General features: G+C 46.2%; 1 protein-coding gene across 1 annotated transcript in view; it reads left to right on the top strand.

Annotated features, from left to right (window-relative positions):
* The window catches only part of LOC128097175 (uncharacterized), a 35,426-nt gene extending 24,485 nt beyond the window's left edge, over window positions 1-10,941 (top strand). The window contains exons 8-10 of the mRNA XM_052717472.1: window positions 3,223-3,355; window positions 8,286-8,392; window positions 10,669-10,941. Of these exons, the coding sequence (XP_052573432.1) occupies window positions 3,223-3,355; window positions 8,286-8,392; window positions 10,669-10,841 (413 nt within the window). The 3' untranslated portion in view covers window positions 10,842-10,941. The remainder of the gene's footprint in view (window positions 1-3,222; window positions 3,356-8,285; window positions 8,393-10,668) is intronic.
* The last annotated feature ends 7,910 nt before the right edge of the window (window positions 10,942-18,851 follow it).

Below are 18,851 nucleotides of genomic sequence, written 5' to 3'. Positions count from 1 at the left end.
TATAGGAATTGGGCCTTCAGCCCTCAACCCCGGCATGTTGATTCAGGTTTTACCCATTGCTACTTTCTGGTGTGTGGAAATTGGAAGAAAGAAATGAGAGCTCGTGTGATCAGTGTCCATATCATCAGGACAGAGACTCAACTTTCAAAGGCATTTAGGTTTGTGAAAAATTTTATAAATGAAAAATTATATCCCATTCATGTTCATGAGTGGAATCAAGGCATTATACTCAAAAACAACAATGAATGGTAACTGTAAATCAATGACTTGATTGTACTTAACAGTCTGGTAGGCATTCATTTATTCACTCATTCATTCATGAACATGTAGGTGGAGTTTTGTTCGGGACCACTGGCTCCAAAATAAATGTACAAAGACTTATTATTAATTATAAATGCTCAACCAATAGTTTAGGCTTATTACTAGCTAACTCTTACATTTTCAGTTAACTCACATTTTTATCTATGCTTTGCCATGTACATAGCTTGGTACCTTTCCTCAGTATAGCACGTCTGTCTTGCTTCTCTGTGTCTGCTCACTATTCCTCTGATTCGGCCCTTCCTCTTCCCAGCATGAACATATCCTCTTCAAATATCTGCCATGTGCCACATACATATTACATGTGTTCTAGTACGTTGGTGATGTTACATTATTCTTGACAACTGTCGTCTGCTATCAAGGCCATGCTCTGGGTGCAATGACAAAATTTAGATCTGTTATTTATTCCAAATAAAAATAAGGGGCTGGAGAGATGGCTCAGTGGTTAAGAGCATTAGCTGTTCTTCCAGAGGTCCTGAGTTCAATTCCCAGCAACCACATGGTGGCTCACAACCATCTGAAGTGAGATCTGGTGTGCTCTTCTGGTGTTCAAGCATACACACAGAACACTGTGTACATGATAAAGAAAGAAAGAAAGAAACCGATTGAACTTTATGTGTGTGCACACGTGCGCACGGTGTGTGTGTGCGTGCGCACCTCTGAAGCTCAGGGGTCCCAGCAGAACACTGCATCGGGTGTCCCGAGCTAGTGCTCGCTCACCCAATGAGCTGTCACCTCCAGCCCTTCAAGTCCTGGTCTGTGTTGGCATCCCCTGCACTTAAGGCTGCAGTCCACCTTGTCCAGACAGCTCTCTGGGCTCGATCAAAATGGAGGACTCCCTTTCCAGCAGGGCTCCCTCCCTCCCTGGATAGCGTCTTTAGGCTCGGAGACCTGACCTTCTCTGGAAGCTGTCCCTAAGCCTGGGTGCCTATCTCAAGCATGGCTTTTGACACAGACCCCTGCAGACGCTCTCCCCCTGCTGCCCATATGATAACTGGGTTTTGCGCTCCTAGCTGTATGGTGGGACCATGCAGCCAAACGCAGATTAGGTGAGGCCCCAGCTGCCGTCGCCATCCCATATACATCCCTCCCTCTGGAATAGAGCTGAGCTGTAACACTGAAGCACCCTCCTGGAAGGCTATTTCCTTCATACTCACAGGCCACACAAAGCCATGCTTGCTGCTTCTGGCCCCCTTTGCCCTCGTAGCCTGGTGACCAACAGTCCTGGCTGTTCTGGAACTCACTTTGTGAACCAGGCTGGCCTCAAACTCACAGAGATTTGCCTGCCTCTGCCTCTGCCTCCCAAGTGCTGGGATTAAAGGTGTGCGCCACCACCGCCCGGCTCAAATCCTGTTTTTAAAAGTACAGTTTCTGCCCTTTCTTTTTTTCAGCTAGCAAACCAGAAAGACCCAATGTTTAAATTATAAAACATTGTTCACATTTGTTTCTTTATTGGGTGTGTATATGCCCACACATATGTGTGCCACTATACCCATGTGAAGGTCAAAGACAAGTCGTGGGAGTTAGACCTCTCCTTCCACCATGTGCATTCTGAGTATCCAACTCGGGTCGTCAGGCCTGGTGGCAGGTGCCTTTACCTCATGTGGCATACCACCACCAACAATCCCAAAATTCCCAGAGTTATCACCTTTACCTGAAAACCTCAGTTTCCCTCCAAGGACTGAATGTTTGGGCTTGATTGCCAGCAACACCTCACACACGCCGGCTATGATCCGCCTCTGCCAGCTGTGTGTGTGAGGAAGGCTCAGTTCCTCCTGTAGCATCCCCAGCACGCACACCAGTCCTTCGTGCACAGAAGCAGCTCAGAGATACCTGCTGAATGAGTTCGAGTACGAGGGAAATTTGTCTAGCCCTGAGGTTAAGCTCTCAAGCCAGCACGGGGAGCAGATTAGTTAAAGCACCCTTTAAAATCCCTTAAATTGCCTTTACGACACAATGTAGAGACATGTTCTCTCAATTTCCACATTGTCTTACCTGGCTTTGTGTAGTGGGGAGGGGGAGGGGAGAGAGGGGGACGGGGAGAGGGAGAGAAAAAGAGTTCTCTCCTCTGTCCTTCCACCACCTGGGTTCCAGGGATCAAGCTTGGCCGAAGGCGCCTTTGCCTCCTTGAAGTCAAGCCATCTCCCTTCAGGCCAGCCCCATCTGAAGCAGTCCACAGAACGTGAGCATGGGGAGGCCTCGGCGAACTTTCTGGCTTGCGGACCAGTGATTCAGATTTCCCACCTAACCTGGCTGAGTGGATGAACCTGACTTACGCTGGCAGCTTGTTTCTCTTCCTCTACCCCTTCTCACGTCTTCTTCTTTCCCAAACCCCCGAAATTGAACTGGGACGATGAAATAAATGTGTGAGATGTGCCCTTTCGTGGCCCTGACAAGGAACTCTGAGAAACCTCAGCGGCCGGATGAGGGCGAACCAGACGCAGGACTCCGGCCCTCGGTGATGCAGTCATGCATGAGTCACTGAGGCAGGTGTTTTTTCTTCTGATGTTTTCTAGAGCCCAAAGCTCAGAAAATGAGGCCGTTTCTCAGACTCCAACAATGAGCTAGACCCCCTTTCAATAAAAACTGTCAACCCCCCAGGGTCAGTGGATAATTCATTCACCAAGAAATATTCCTCTTTAGTTAGATTAATGGTGGATATCTGACTCCGAGATGGGATTGTCTGTCATGCAATCTGGGGTCTCTGTTGTAAAGAACGAAGTGGAACCGAATGTAAAACCAGGACTTCCGAAATCACATATATATATATTCACTGACCGTGTTGCAAAATAAATTTTCCGCAAATCCAGTATATGCAAACTCTATTAAAAAATCTGTTTACCTGATAATAAATAGGGGCTCTATAATCTAAAAGTAATGCCAGCATTCTGATTTTTCTTGCAGGAGTCAGGAAAAAGGCTAACCAATTGATGGAAGCCGGCCCTTGGGTAGCGACGCTTCATTTGGCAGATAACAGCATTGATGGAACGGGAAAAGAGGGGGAGCAATTGCTGGAACTCACTCGGACCTTAACCTGGTGGGGAACAGTAAGAGCTTTGGACTCACTCCCTCTCTAAAACTAAAGTGCCGGAGTTAAACCACACGGCTGATCACAGCCTCTTAGCAATTCTTGTGTGGCTTCTCAGCTCAGAGAGGGACACTTACCAGTCCTGGCCTGGGCACTTGGGCCCCTCAGAAACCTCACAAGGAGCCTCAGATTAAAAGGGTGGCAGCTGAGGCAGTAGAGGAGGCAAGAGTTAGAACATCCTTCCAAGGTCAGGAAATAACTCAAAACCTGATCGATGTCACCTGAGGAGGAAGGGCAGCCTGCTTGGAGTGCACATTCTTGTGTTCAGTTAGAAAGCTCTCCACCCTGGACTCCTAAAAAAGAAATAAGGAACTATAATTCTCAGAAGCTAGAAAACAGTGTTTCCTTGTCATGCTCATTTTGACAACCTGAGGCATCCCCCATCCATCTCTGCTGTACCTGCACCTTAAGCTGACCAAGCCGTTGGCAGGTCTCACAACCACTCAGGAACTAACTGCAGGATCAAAAAGGGCCCTGGACAGCACTGTCTCGTGGCCAGGCCCACAACACCAGTGGCGGGCAAGAGCACTGGGCACAGCTGAGGTCTGAGGCCCGAAGGCATGTTGGGTAGCAATTTATTATCTCAGCAGAAAAAAACTCCTTCCTTATTGTTCTCCCGTATTCAGGAGAGATGGGAAGGCTTCCCAGCTGGCGATCGATGCTGCCCTTCCCCAGATAATTACATCAGTAACTTCTATTTCAGCATCTTGTTGAACTTAATATATTGCTGGTGTAACTGCTAAAAAAAAAAAAACGTGTTCAGGATTTTCGTGTTTATATCCATGAGCTACACGGATCCATACTTTCTTTCTTTGTAACACCTTTGCCTGCTTGGGATCAGAGCCTGTCTGGCCTTACACAACTACTTAGGAAATGTCCCCTCCCGTTCTGTTTGAGGACACAGCTTCCGTGGCATTATGATGACGGTCTCCTTAAATTTGCTAGATTCATCGGTGAAGCCCTTGACACCTGGAGCTTTCCTAGCAAGGGTTTCTGTGTTTTTATACAAGTCTCACTGTGCAGCCCCTGCTGGTCTCAAACTCATGACCTTCCTCCCTCAGCCTCCTGAACACAGGGGTTATAGGCAAGTGCCATCACACTTAGCAAGGAAGATTTTAATCAAAACTCATTTTTCTTTTTTTTTTTTTTTTTTTTTTTTTTTTTTTTTTGGTTTTTCGAGACAGGGTTTCTCTGTGTAGCTTTGTGCCTTTTCCTGGGACTCATTTGGTAGTCCAGGCTGGCCTCGAACTCACAGAGATCTGCCCGGCTCTGCCTCCCGAGTGCTGGGATTAAAGGCGTGCGCTACCACCGCCCGGCAAAACTCATTTTTCAAAGCAGTATATATTAGGTTGGTGCTACGGTTTACCTGGAACACACAAGGGCCTGGGTTCAACCCCCTACATAGAAACAAACAAACATGTTGAATAAAAACAAGACTCTAGTTGGGTGGTGGTGCACGCTTTTAATCCCTGCACTCGGGAGGCAGAGGCAGGCAGATCTCCGTGAGTTTGAGGCCAGCCTGGTCTACAGAGTGAGATCCAGGATAGGCTTCAAAGCTACACAGAGAAACCCTGTCTCAAAAAACAACAAAAAAAAAGAATAAGGTTCTTCTGGCTTTGAGGGGTTCTGCCTGACATATTCTAGTTTTCTTCTTTCAAAGAATTTGTTTGTATACGTTGTCAAATTTGTTAGAATAAAGTTATTCGTATTTCTTTATTGTCCTTTTAGAAACTGTAGAAGCTGTGGAGACATCGTCTCTTTTGTTGACCTTGAACATTCGCATTTTCTCTTCCTTCTAAGATTTGGTTAGAAACTTGTCAATGTTACTGATCTCAGAGAATCGGCTCTTGCTTTTCTTTACTTTTTGTTTGCTTGTTTTGTTTTGTTTTGTTTTTTGAGACAGGGTTTCTCTGTATAGCTCTGGCTGTCCTGGGGCTTGGTTTGTAGCCCAGGCTGGCCTCAAACTCACAGAGATCCATCTGCTTCTGCCTCCTGAATACTGGGATTAACGGTGTGCGCCACCACTGCCCAACCTAAATTTTCTTTAATCTTCTCAGGGGTTCCAATGATCATGGTAATAGTGTCTAACACAGGAGATAGTGACAGGTTGAATAAATCACTTATGCAAAGAGCTAAGCAGTGTTCAGAGATCTAACTCATCCTTTGTCCAAATTAGGACAGATGAGTGAAGGAGGCGCCACCTCTGGCCAGGAGCAAATAAAGTTCCCTCTATGTCCAGGCGTCTGGGTTCAGCACTGCGCAGGAAACTGAACTGGACCTCAGCCCCACAAAGCCCCTGGGAGGCACTTTTGTAGGACACCCCCTTGAGGCTTGGGGGTGGCCCCAGTGGCAACCAAGGCACAGCAGACACACCAGTGAGACTCAGCTCCCTGGAAGCCTCCTAGAGTCGACCTAGTTCCAGACTGGAGTCACCAAGTCAGTCTCCAGCATTCCTGCCTCCCTTCCGTGGGGCTCCTTTTCCGAGAAGCATCCCTTTCTTTTATCTTTTCATTCTTTTTAGATTATTTTTAGTTTATGTGTGCAAATGTTTTACTGTATGTATATCTGTGCACCACATATGTCCTGGTATCCTTGGAGATCAGAGAAAGGGTTAGGTTCTCTGGAACTGGAGTTACAGACACTTGTGAGCCACCATGTGGGGGCTGGGAATTGAACCTGGGTCCTCTTCAAGAACAGCAGGTCCTCTAACCACTGAGCCATCCATCTCTCCAGCCCCTAGTACCCTGTCCTTACCCATCTTGTCTGAAGAATGTGGATAGATCTGGAAGGTGAAACTGCTCAAGCCCTCGGCAGATGACTTCCTTGAGAGCAAGATCTTTGATAAGAGTCTGGCAGGGCTGCACAGGCCTGGCTTCAGATCCGGCTGCTGAATCAGTGGAAAGTGTGTACAGCTGAGCAGCAGAGTCAACATGACCATAAAGGCAGCGTTGACCCTAAGTGAAAGTTCAAGCCTTCTTACGTGATAATGACTCAGCACTGATCTCTTGATAAGCACATCATAATTTACTCCGGAGCGGAGAGCATGAATTAACTCTCCTTTAGTTCCTGCTGTACTGAGCGCTAATGTGCACTCAGGAAATAATAGTTCTGTCTTCACTGCAACCTCATAAAACAGGCCACAAAGCCTCTGTCAGGCTAGTTTTGCAGATATGGAAAGTTAGACCCATGAGGGCACATGGCTTGCCCATGATCACACGGTCAACGAAAGGGCAGAGCTGACAGGAAGCCCAGGTCTTTGCCTCAATGCCACCTCCACACAAGATGCCAGAGACTTCTAAAAACCAGCCAGCAGAACCCTGCCAGGCCAAGGATTCTCAAAAGCCCACCAAGAAATGAGGAAGGAAAACGCAATGGCCACACCACTCTGAACATTCCCGGTCTCTGCTGATCTTGCAAACTAAGCAGGACTGGGCCTAGAGTACTGAAGTAGGAGAAGAGTATAGTGAGTTTTGTCCTCATGGAGCTAAAGTCACCTGATTTTAAAATTTTATTCCGAGGCTCGCCTTTTTAAAAAAATAATTTATTGTTATTTTTACCTGCATTGGTATTTTGTCTGCATGTATGTCTGTGTGAGGGTGTCAGTCAGTCTGTGTGTGGAACTGGAGTTACAGGCAGGTGTGAGCTGCTATGTGGGTGCTGGGAATTGAACCAAGGTCCTCTGGAAGAGCAGTCAGTGCTCTTACCTGCTGAGCCATCTCTCCAGCCCCAAAGCTTGCTACAGTCAGATTTTCCTTTGGGCCGCCAGCTCACAAATAATGACACAGGAGACTTATTAATTATGAAAGTTCGGCCTATAGCTTAGGCTTGTTCCTAACTGGTTCTCATAACTTAAATTAACCTATTTATATTAATCTACGTTCTATCACGTGGTGTTACCTCTCTTCCATCTTGCACCTCCTGTTTCCTCTCTGTCTCCTGGCGTCTCCTGCCTGCCTAGATTCCTCCTCCTCTTCCTTTCTCTCCCCCCAAATCCCGCTTATACCTCCTGCCTGGCTTTCAGCGTTTTGTTTTGTGTTTTTTTAAAGATTTATTTATTAATTATGTATACAATGTTCTGCCTGCGTGTACGCCTGCAGGCCAGAAGAGGGCACCAGATCTCATTACAGATGGTTGTGAGCCACCATGTGGTTGCTGGGAATTGAACTCAGGACCTTTGGAAGAACAGCCAGTGCTCTTAACTGCTGAGCCATCTCTCCAGCCCGGCTTTCAGCTTTTTATCACACCAGTCACAGCATATGTCTTCATACAGTGTACAAATATCCCACAACATCTTGCCTTTCTTAATTTTATGTGAAATTAATCTCAGTACTTGGGAGGCAGAGGCAGGTGGATTTCTGTGAGTTTGAGGCCAGCCTGATCTACATAGCTAGTTTTAGGCCAGTCAGGGCTACATAGAGAGACCCTATCCAAAATAAATAAATAAAATAAAACAAAAAAAAATCACCAGGTAAGAGTTACTATTTATTTGGCATACTGAAAGTTATCAAGCCCTTGTCAATCCCTCCAAATGTTTTGACATTTTACTGGTATATAAAATATAAATGACTAAGAAGTCTTACATGTAAAGTTTTTAAAGTAAATGAATGAACGAAAGATTTTTGGCAGTAAGAGCTTGAATCGGCTTTCCTAAGAGAACCAGAATATTCCAAAGTAGAGAGACACCCAGGTTCAGCAAGCCAGGCTCAACACCTCTCCAGTCTCAAGTCAGGTCATTGCAGCCACTTGGGGAAGGGTCAGGGAGGCTGGAGAGAGCCTGAAAAGAAAGGCCATTCCCTGAAATTCTAGGTTGACTTCCGTCGAGGGACCGTGAGCCCTGCAAGGCACAAAGCCGTTTCATCTCGTTGTTGTCTCTCTGCAGCCTGATCAAATACTCTCCTCACTTAAGGGAGATTGACCTTGGAAACAACGTCCTGGGAGAAACGGCTGCAGTTGCCATCCTCGAAGCACTGAGAGCCAGGAAGGCAGGTAAAGTTCCGTCCTCTTCCCCCAGGCCCCGGACTCGTCACAACTGTTTTGTTGTTAAATGACAAATCTGAACTGTGCAAGGAGCAGGGGCGTTGTCAAAGGCTAACCCCATGTGTCAACATGCCAAGAGACCTGTACAGAGCCCAAGAACTGTCACAATGCTCTTTTCCCCCTCAAGTACTGATTTTTCCCCTATACTTCTAGGCTATTGTCTAGGTAGTTTCTTACCTTCAGCCTCTGAAGTAGCTGGACTTACAGCATGCCCCAGCCTGGCTGTTTTTTTTTTTTTTTTAATGAATTTTTCTCTACTGCTTTTGCTTTTTCTGTCTTCTCTTTCCTTCCTTTTTTTCTTCCAAGATTTATTTATTATGTATACAGTGTTCTGCCTACATGCCTGCATGCCAGAAGCTCTCATTATAGATGGTTATGAGCCACCATATGGTTACTGGGAACAGAACCCAGGACCTCTGGAAAAGCAGCCAGTGCTCTTAACCTCTGGGCCATCTCTCCAGCCCTTCTCTTTCCTTTCTTATTCTCCAAGGAAGTTTTCTCCTGTTCTCTAGTCTCCACTCAGCCCGACCTAAAGTGATTTGTACAGAAATCGATTGTAAAACTGAAGTAGCGACCGTCCTAAGACCACAGTTGAGCCAGCTAGGCACTGGAGCCTTTCAAGTCTGAGGCAGCCTGGGCTACATAAGGATACCCTGGAGACAGAGAGAAAGAGAGGAGGGAGAGAGTGAAAACAAAGACCAGAGTGTACTTCTTAATCATTCAAGAGGGGTTTGACTCCAACTGGCAGGCAGCACTGTGTGACTTATGGCCCTGGAACCCTTGGAAAACGAGAGAAGCAAGGTCAGTTAGTGGGGACCATCCCTGCCTCTCCTTTAGAATACTCTTACTGCCTTTACAGGGAGAGCAAACAATGTTATTTTCAATGTGGCTCCATGTAAAACAGATTATGAAAATGAACCTCAGTGTTGAGGAGAGTGAGGACTGTGCTCTGGGGCAGGCTGAGTGCAGAGAATTCACTGGCAGCCGCATCCTGCTCTCATCATTTCTTTAGGAAAACGGTCAGAGGTTACATTTTTCCTTTGCTGGCAGTGTTTTAAAGAGAATTACAGGGCTATTGTGGTCTGCTGTATTGCTCCATTTCAAACTAAAGCCATGCATGTTTAATGACCAATTAAATGATTCTAAGATTTTTTTCAATTATCCTTTTCTTTTAGAGAAACAGAACACCCACTTCTTGTTCCATTAGAGCTGAGATGAAGTTCAGCCGGATTATTCTGTTAACACTAACTCTAAGTGCAGTAAGCAGAAGGCAGGTCCTGACTGTGCTTTGGTTTTCCTGGGGCCATAAGCCGCTTCTCACTCTACCTGGCAGACACCATTACTGGGCTGCAGGCAATCTCCCCATCATTCCTACAGGGAATGTGATGAGAGCCAGCCTCTGGTGACTTGATGGGAAATGATTTCCACTGAATACCTATCTGGAATGGAAAATGTCTTGCCTGCTTAGTAAATGGCTCAATTTACATAAATGAGAGGCTAATTATGGAGTGCCCACCTGGAAACGCAAGTACCTCATCTCGACAGCATTAAAAGGCAATCTAAGGCTCAAGACATCAGCGATTCTGAAATTGAGTCTAAGTGTGCATCATGAATAGTCTTAATGCATTTATTTCATGAGCTGGGCTCATTATGGGCTGTTTCTGACAGAGCACTTTAATTAGGTTGGTAGTTTGAACACCAGTGAAGAGTCCTCCATAAAGGGTGAGCTCCTTGGATTTCACAGGACGGATCTCTTGCCGCTTAGCCCTAAAGGCATCGTTTTAAACCGTAAAACCGTTAGAAACATCATTGATGATGAAACTAATGTTCTTTTACTGCCTTCTGTGTTTGTATCATTTGCAAGCCAAGAGAATTTCTAATTCTCCTTTAATGAAATCACACTAACACTCTTGTCTGCTAAAGAGGGAGTTTGGTTTGCCTTGCCTGCATCTCTCCCCCATTCTCTTCTCTCTTCTTCTGGTTGTTGTTTGTTTGTTTGTTTGTTTGTTTTGTTTTGAGACAGGGTCTCTGTAGCCCAGGGTGACCTTGAGCTGGTGATGTAGCCAAGGTTGGTCCTGGGGCCTCCAGAGTCCTAGGACTGCAGAGTATCAGGGAGTTCTTCATGAGCCAACTGTAGTAATTCCTACCGGGTTCTTAGGCCTGAGAGCACCCCCTACATAGTGTGAGCCTTTCTGCTCATTTATGCTTATGCTCTCTTTGCTCAGGTAAACTACCACCCTTAAAAGTTACAGTCACTCCCCGGATCTCTTCAGACACCTTCACATCTATTTGGAAACATAGCAAGAAATCTAATAAAACCAGTAAAAAAAAGAAAAAGGTAAATTCTTCACCGTCTGTATGGCTGAGTAGCAGCCGCCAGGGGGCACTGTATGGATGAGGCGTGCACCTCAGTGGAGATAGATGGAGCCTTCGACGCCAGAGTTTAGGGTCTTCTAGGTCACCCTCCACTAAACTGTCGTCAGAGGGATGGTGGTTATACCAAGAGGCGAGCAGTAAGACAACAACATCATCTCTCAGAGATTAGTGGACACTGCCTCCGGCTTCAACCCCTCTTCCCTGCCAAATGCGTGTTCCTGCAGGCCCGCTGCGGATCTGCAAAGATCTTTGTCTCCACTCATAGGCGCCTGTGCTGTGTTTTGGGTGATAATGATTTACATACTCTCATTCTCTACTACGTAAAGTCGATTTTTTTTTAAATAGGGCAAATATTTAATGACACAGGAAGAAAAACACAAAAGACATGTTACAAAACAAAGTGATTTTAAGTAATAGGTAGAAGACGAGTTTTGAAACGAAAATTAAGAAGTATACACACGCATTTAAAAACCTAGACTGCTATATAGTTATAATTATCAGCACCGTTACTACCATCCAGTGAGGGAATAGTCTCCCCTGTGTGTTTGTGTGTGTGTTATAGTTTTTTGTTTATTTGTTTGTATATTTATTGAGACTGGGTCTTACTCTGTACATCAGACTGGCCTTGAACTTGTGGCATTCCTTCCGTCTCCTCCCGAGTGCTGAGAACACAGGCATCGCTACTGTGCCTTTTGGTTGTTTTGTTTTCTTCTTTCTGTTTTTTTAAAACACAAATATTTCTGACCCAAACAGGTTGGACATGGTTGCTTATAATTGTAGCTGAAAGTTTTCCTGTGTCCTGCCTGGTCCACAGCCGCTCAGACCCAAGTAAACACACAGAGGCTTATATTAATTATAACTGCTCAGCCATTACCTCAGGTCTACGACTGACTAGCTCCTACACTTAAACTCAGTCCGTTTCTGTTAATCTGTATGTTGCCACATGTTCCATGGCTTTACCTGTGTGCCATTACATGCTGCTCCCTGGAAAGCAGGCTGGAGTCTCCTCACTCAGCCTTCCTCTTCCCAGAATTCTCCTTGTCTGTTTATCCTACCTATACTTCCTGCCTGGCTAACTGGCCATCAGCGTTTTATTAAACCAGTGTACAAAAGCATTATCCCACAGCACATAATATCATCCTAATAACAACACTTGAGAGGCTGAGGCAGGAGAATCACCACAAGTTCAAGGCCAGCCCAGGCTACCTAGTGGGTTCCAGGTCAATCGGTATACAGTGTGAGAGTACCTCAGAAAGGAAAACAAAAATATTCAATAAAGAGAAAGGGAGGGAGAGGGAGCCGCTCCCGGAGAGACGCCAGATGCACAGACGCAGCTGCTTTCTGTGCATTTGATGTCCTCTAAGCAATCACCTTGATTGGGCCTGAACAAAGAGCTGGCGCCGTAGTAAAGTGTTGAATTGCTGCAGAGTGTAACTGTTTGCAGCTGTGTCCTGGCCCGCCCCGCCCCAAGCTGCGGGGAAACTGCGGTCTTACAACCTATGGCTGTGTTTTCTGACCTCTGGTCATTTTCGAGACTCACTGCGTGTGTATTTTGTCTCATGGGTCTGGATCCAGAAATGGTCATTATTCTTCACAAAGAAACTTAGTCTAATGTATGTTGCATAATGTCTCATGACAGGTTTTCGGGTCTCTGATGATATGCTTCTAAGTGCTCTGCAGTAACAAAAGGACACCCCCAATCAAAAACACCCTGTAATCAATTAAAATGAATATCATCCCCTTCTCTCTCTTTTTTCTTTCTTCCCTCCCTTCCTTCCTCCTTTCTGTCTGTCTGTCTGTCTGTCTCTCTCTCTCTCTCTCTCTCTCTCTCTCTCTCTCTTTCCTTTTTTGTTTTTCCCCAGCTCACAGAAATCCACCGGTCCTTGTCCTGGGACTAAAGGTGTGAGTTTCACTCTGACTTGTCTCTTTCTTAATTGGTTTTTGCTGAGTTACTAGAAAACACAATATGCCCCATATATCACCAGGAGACTCACAGTCTCAGTTCTGACCTTCCACAGGATTAAGATTGCCAGCACTTTATTCAAGTAACAAAGGCATGCAACCTTATCCATGTGTGAAGCCTGGATTCATCCTCAAAGAACCAAAGAACCAAAAAGGATCATTGGTTTTGTTGTTTTGTTTTTGTCTTTTGGGGTTGTTTTTTGGGTTTTTGTTTGTTTGGTTGGTTGGTTGGTTGGTTTTTCTGAGACAGAGTCCTGGCTTTGTAGACCATGCTGGCCTTGAATTTACAGAGTTCTGGCTGCCTCTGCCTGTGCTGGGATTAAAGGTGTGTGCCACTACACCTGGCTGTCTCATTGTTTTAAAACCAGACAGAGAGATAGCTCCATTGGTAAATAGCTTGTTGTACAAGTGTCAGAACCTGAGTTTGACCTCCAACATCCAACATCCATGTAGAAAGCTGGGCTTGGTGTCACTTATAATCCCAGAGCTGGGGAGGTGGAGACAGCAGATCCCTGGGGCTCCCTGGCCAGGCAGCCTAGCCTAATTAGCAAGCAAGCCAATAAACAAATAAACAAACAAACAAACAAATAAATAAATGGGGTTGGGGATGAGAGGACAAAGGATAGGAGAGAATATGAGGAGAAATGCCTAACAGTAAAGTAAAGCCCTCTTGGGAAAGTTCTTTTTGGAAAAGTCATATAAAAACCTCCTAGAAGTTTCCTAAAATATATACATGCATGCACATATGCAGAGTTCAAATGGAGTTATCCTATAATGGGCCAACAACGCCCCTACTGGACAATACAAGCCAACAAATAAAAAGCCTGGTGCCAGAAGTGGGTTACTTCTTTTGGAGTTGTTGGCCAGTGAGGCCCCACAGACCCTCAGAATTACAGACTATTGACAGTGCTCTTGGTTGCCCCTAGAACTTGATCGTAAGACCCTGTTGCTGAAGGCACCAGATATGTGAGTCATTAGAGCTTGGAGAAATCAAGCTGGTACTGACCTGGAGGCTTCGTCCCTACTGGCTAGTTCTTAAAATGCTAGACGGTGCTAAGCAGACTATTGGAAGACAAAGTTGTTATACTCAGATCTCAGGGACCCCCAAAAGACCACCACGGAGACCAAAAACTCCATATGTAAAAGAAAAGAGCCTTTATTCAAGCTCGGGCTTGGTCTCTCTGTCTGTCCGACACAGCAGTGAGAGCAGAGATCCCTGAACCCAGGCAGAAGTTGGGGTGAAGGGATTTCCAGGGTTCAGGACCCTGTTTGGCTGACATTTGTCTGGGGGTATCAGCAAAAAGGAGAAATAGGTGTGTGCTAGGCTCAAGGACATCTGGCCATCTTATCTAACTTTATCTGACAGTTGGAATGATTGGGATGTCAGGTACTTCCCCATCCCTGATCCATCCCCGGGTGGTGTCAGCTTATGGCTTTTCCTGGATCTGGGTATTGCCTACCGGTAAGCCTGTCATGGCAGCTGTGTGGTCAAGCTGTTTTGCCCGCCCCCACCCCAACAAAAGTAACCATCACTCTTGCTCAGCTGTGAACCTCCCAGGTTACAACAATGACAAGACACCCCACTGGTGCAGCCGTGACACAGTGTCGTGGGGGTGACCAACCACTTTCCGACTGGATTTAAGGCCTACTCCACAAGATGAAATCCATGCCTGGCACCATCACTGGGGCCATGAGCCCGTGGATGCGGGGGTCGTAGGCCTTTGGGGGGAGTCTACTACTGTTATTATGCTAAGTGAATGTAGTATGAAGTTGACTCCCAATAACTTGTTATACTCACAGATTAGTGCATCTCTCAACCCTCATCAGAAAGGCTTCATAATACAGTAGATGGTGATTAGCACAGAGGCAACACACCTGGCCAAGGGGCAGAGCACGAGAGACTGTGGGATGCTGGGGCCTAAAGGCGACATCTGTATGGTGTCATCTCTTCCCCAGGCTCAGGGATCACAAGGAAACCATTTTCCAGGCATAGCAGGGAAGCTGCACAGATTAACTCCCAACAGCTGTGACAGCATGCCCAGCACTGTGCAAGCTCAAGCCGCACTAAAGCCCAGCATGGAGAGAGGAGGTGGGCAGGAAAGTCTAGCTGAAGAGCCATTGGCAATTGATGGCTGCTAGGAGAGGGGAAGCCAGTCTTATTTAAGGTGTGGCCCCTGGTAGGTGGACCACGCTCCAGTGGATGGTCCTATCCCCGATAGTACATGGACAGCAGAAATTGGATTTGATAAGTAGATAGAGAAGGAGAATGGATCTGAAAGGAGTTGGGGGGAAGGAATGAATATGACCAAAATGTATTGCATGAAATTCCCAAAACACTTTAAAAAAGAAAGGAAGAAAGAAAGAAAGAAAGAAAGAAAGGAAGGAAGGAAGGAAGGAAGGAAGGAAGGAAGGAAGGAAGGAAGAAAGAAAGAAAGAAAGAAAGAAAGAAAGAAAGAAAGAAAGAAAGAAAGAAAGAAAGAAAAAGAAAAAAACACCAAGGTAGATGGCTCCTGAGGAATTACTGTTGGAATTCCTGGCCACTCCCCCAGATACATGACCTCACATTCACTGTCCAGTATCCAAGCAAGAGGTGTAATTATCCTGGTGCCTTACGTCCTATATAATCCGTGCGCTGCGTGGTCACGTAATTTGTGCACATGCATAGCATAGCTACATAAGCCCATATGTGCATGCTCAGGGAAATCTATAAAATGCGCGGCACAGACTCCTCCTCCTCCTCCTCCTCCTCCTTCCTCTCTCTCTCTGCACGACCATTTCCATAGGCCTAAGCACTACCCTCTGTTCTCCTTCCCCTAATAAACCCTTACAGTGGGTTTTCTCACACTGTAAACAGTGCCGCCTAATAAATAACACAGCGCCACATAATAGCTAACAATTACAACATAGGTTGGCCTCTGGCCTTCACACATGTGCACACATGTTTACCTGTACATACTTCAATATGTACGCACAGAGATAAATAAATGAATAAAATCAGATGTATATAAAAGTGCTACCTTGATCATTTCTCAAAGATCTTTGCCCTTTTATGATACAGTGTTTTCAGTGGGGTAGGGGGTGCTGTTGGCTACTATTAAAGTCTAAGACCTAGTAAACCAGGCATTTTTCTATATTACTGGCATCTGTCACTTTTAATAGCAAATTAGCACAGCAATCTATATTGGAAATGTAAAAGTCTCCACATACTCCTTTCCTCCGCAGAAAAAGTGTACTGTCACTGTTAGTTTTTCGGCTGCGTTGTGTTCTTACCCTGCAAGGAAATGTCACGAAACACGACAGAATCCGCTAACAAGAGTTTTATTAAAGGTAAAGGGACAGAGAGTGAACAGGCCTGCGGGAAGCACGTGTGTGGAGAAGAAGGAGGAAGAAGAAGAAGAAGAAACCGGGAACATGGCGCCGGATTTTAAAGGCTGGGCGTGGACAGATCAGCGTCACTACTACACGCAAGCACGTAGATCACATGGCCACGTTGCGCGCCTACGTAGCCAATGGAACGTCACGGATCTTGGTCACGCGAGATGTCCTGACCCGGAAATGGCTATCCTGACCTGGAACTGGCTAGGTGGAAGTGTCTGTTGGGCATATGCGAACACGCCCGACCGTGGGGGCATGTTGTAAACCTTTCATCCCTGACTCTTCCTTTTTTAAAAAAGAAAAAAATTGTGGTTGTCTGGGTATGGGGGCGATGTTTCTCTCAAAGACTGCTTCCAGCTGAATAGTGGGCGTTGGTTGACTCTTGGGGGGCAGGGGGATGAGAGGGTATCTTGTGAAGTCCTGGGATGTTGGTGGGCAGGTCCTGGAATGAAGTTCTGCCGTCCCCTCGTTCTGCGGCTGTCCATCCGTGCTGTGGCTGGGAACCTTCCGTGCTGTGGCTAGGAACCTTCTGTTTGACAAGATACTGTTGACATAGAAAAGGCTTAGAGAGAAAGAATCACTATTATTTTATTTTGGAGTTGGCATTTGTCTGAGGTAGATCTGGCCTGTCCAGATAGAGACATGCGATATTTACCTGAGGTAGATCTGGCCTTAGTACTCTGCTTAATTTCTATCTGAGACAAGCCTTATTAGAGGTAGTTTATTTAAGGCACCGGTTTCCCTTATTAGGTTAGCATTTAGGAAACGCAGGTGATCAGTTGCTGAGTATCGAACAATGATAGATTATTGTATTACATTATTCCTTACCGCCTGGATATTTTTGATGGTCCTTTTTGCCTCCGACTCTGTGTGTCTACCTGAGAGACTGTGTCTACCTGAGAGACTGGTAGGGGAAAGGAATTGTTAGAGTCAGAAGAGTGAGTGGCTAGGAGGAGAAGTAAAGGAGCTGTTGGCGCGTCTGGGATGAGGCGAATGTGTGGAGCGAAAGAAATGGACGCTCCTACCTTAGCTAGAAGATCCCTCCCCATTAAAGGTACAGGGCAGCTTGGCACCACTAAGAATGTGTGTGTGAGAGGGATGCCTCTGAAAATGCAATTGAGTGGTGGTGTCTGATGAGGTAGATAAGGCTGTCCCCAACCCCGACAATAGGGAGACAAGCAGGAGAGGTGGGCCTCCAAAACTCTCTCAGGACAGAGTAGGTAGCTCTGGTGTCCAAAAGGAACGAGATGGGGCCGCCCATTGACCTTTATAATTACCCTAGGTTCCCTGTGTGAGATGGGAGTGGCCGGGGCAGAAACCAGGCAGCAGCAGTCCTCGCTGTAAGCCAAGCCTACAAAGTCAGCTGGAGGGTGGTCTTCATCTGGCCTTCCTATGTCGCTTGGGACATTAGGACAGTCAGCTGACCAGTGACCCTTTTGGCAACACTTTGGACAAGGCTTTGTCGGTGCCCTTCATGGGCCGGTGGTGCAAGCCTGGGCCCAATGGCCTTCTCTCCCACACTTGAAGCAGGGACCAGATGGCTTTCGGGGAGCCGGTCGGGCAGTGCTTGCCAGCATCTGGCAGCTCCTTTTATGGGCTTTTTCATCTCTACCATGGAACACCTTAAACGCTATCACCAGCACATCTGCCTGTGGAGTTAGAGGGCCGTTCTCCAAACGTTTAAGTTTATCCCTAATGTTAGGGAAGCTCTGTGAGACAAACTGGGTTATTAGCAGCTGCCTGCCCTCAGGGCTCTCTGGGTCTAAGCTAGTGAACTGAAGTAGAGCCTTGGTGAGCTGCTCTAGGAAATGAGACGGATTTTCGTCCTTATCTTGATTAACCATTTTTAGTTTTTCATAGTTTACTGGTTTTAGGGCAGCCTTACGGAGACCTGTCAGGAGACAGATAATAAACCTATCTCTGGCTAGACAGCCACCCTGGGTGTTATAATCCCAGTGTGGCTCTCGGTCAGGAACCGCCTCAGCTCCTGGAGGGTGTGAAAGGTTAGTTTGATGAATTTCGTCTGCATGAATCCTAGCCTGCTCCCAAACCCGCCTGCGCTCCTCAGGAAGTAAGTTATTAGAAAGTATCATGAATATATCATGAAAGGTAAGACTATAAGATTGAGTTATATATTGAAACTGTTTAATAAAGGCAGCAGAATTAAAAGTATAAGAACCCAGCTTACTTTCTATCTGAGAGAGTTCTGCTAGAGAGAATGGAACATGACCTTTAATCAGTCCATCCACACCAGTCACCTCTCGCAAAGGGAGAACAGTGGAAGGTTTTGGATGGCTGGAATCTGGCAATTTAGCAGCCCGAGAGCAGGTGGTAGGAGGAGTGAAGTTTGGAGCTAGGGCAGGGCCTTTGGAACCGGCCGCTGCCGAGGAAGGAGCAGCTTTAGAAGAAGAAGAATCTGGAAGGGGAGCGGAAGGAACGGTTTTCTAGGAGTTGGAGCTGGAGGTCGAATAGGTGGAGGATCTAGAGATCTAGAGTCAGAGATTCCGGAGTCAGAGAATCCTCCGGTTCAGGCATAGCCAGGAGCATATGAGCAGGAGAGAAGGAATCCAGAAGAGACGGTTTAGCACTGAGAAAGAAAAACGCTATGACATAGGGCAACTCTTTCCATCTGCCTGAGCGCTGACAGTAATTAGATAACTCCCGTAAAATATCGGGATCTAAGGAGCCGCTCGGC

This window comes from Peromyscus californicus, unplaced genomic scaffold (genome assembly GCF_007827085.1).
Source record: "Peromyscus californicus insignis strain IS unplaced genomic scaffold, ASM782708v3 Scaffold_11__1_contigs__length_118956290, whole genome shotgun sequence".
In the NCBI taxonomy this organism is placed as follows: domain Eukaryota; kingdom Metazoa; phylum Chordata; class Mammalia; order Rodentia; family Cricetidae; genus Peromyscus; species Peromyscus californicus.
The sequence above is the reverse complement of the archived record's forward strand: the minus strand, read 5'-3'. Positions and strand labels throughout refer to the sequence as shown.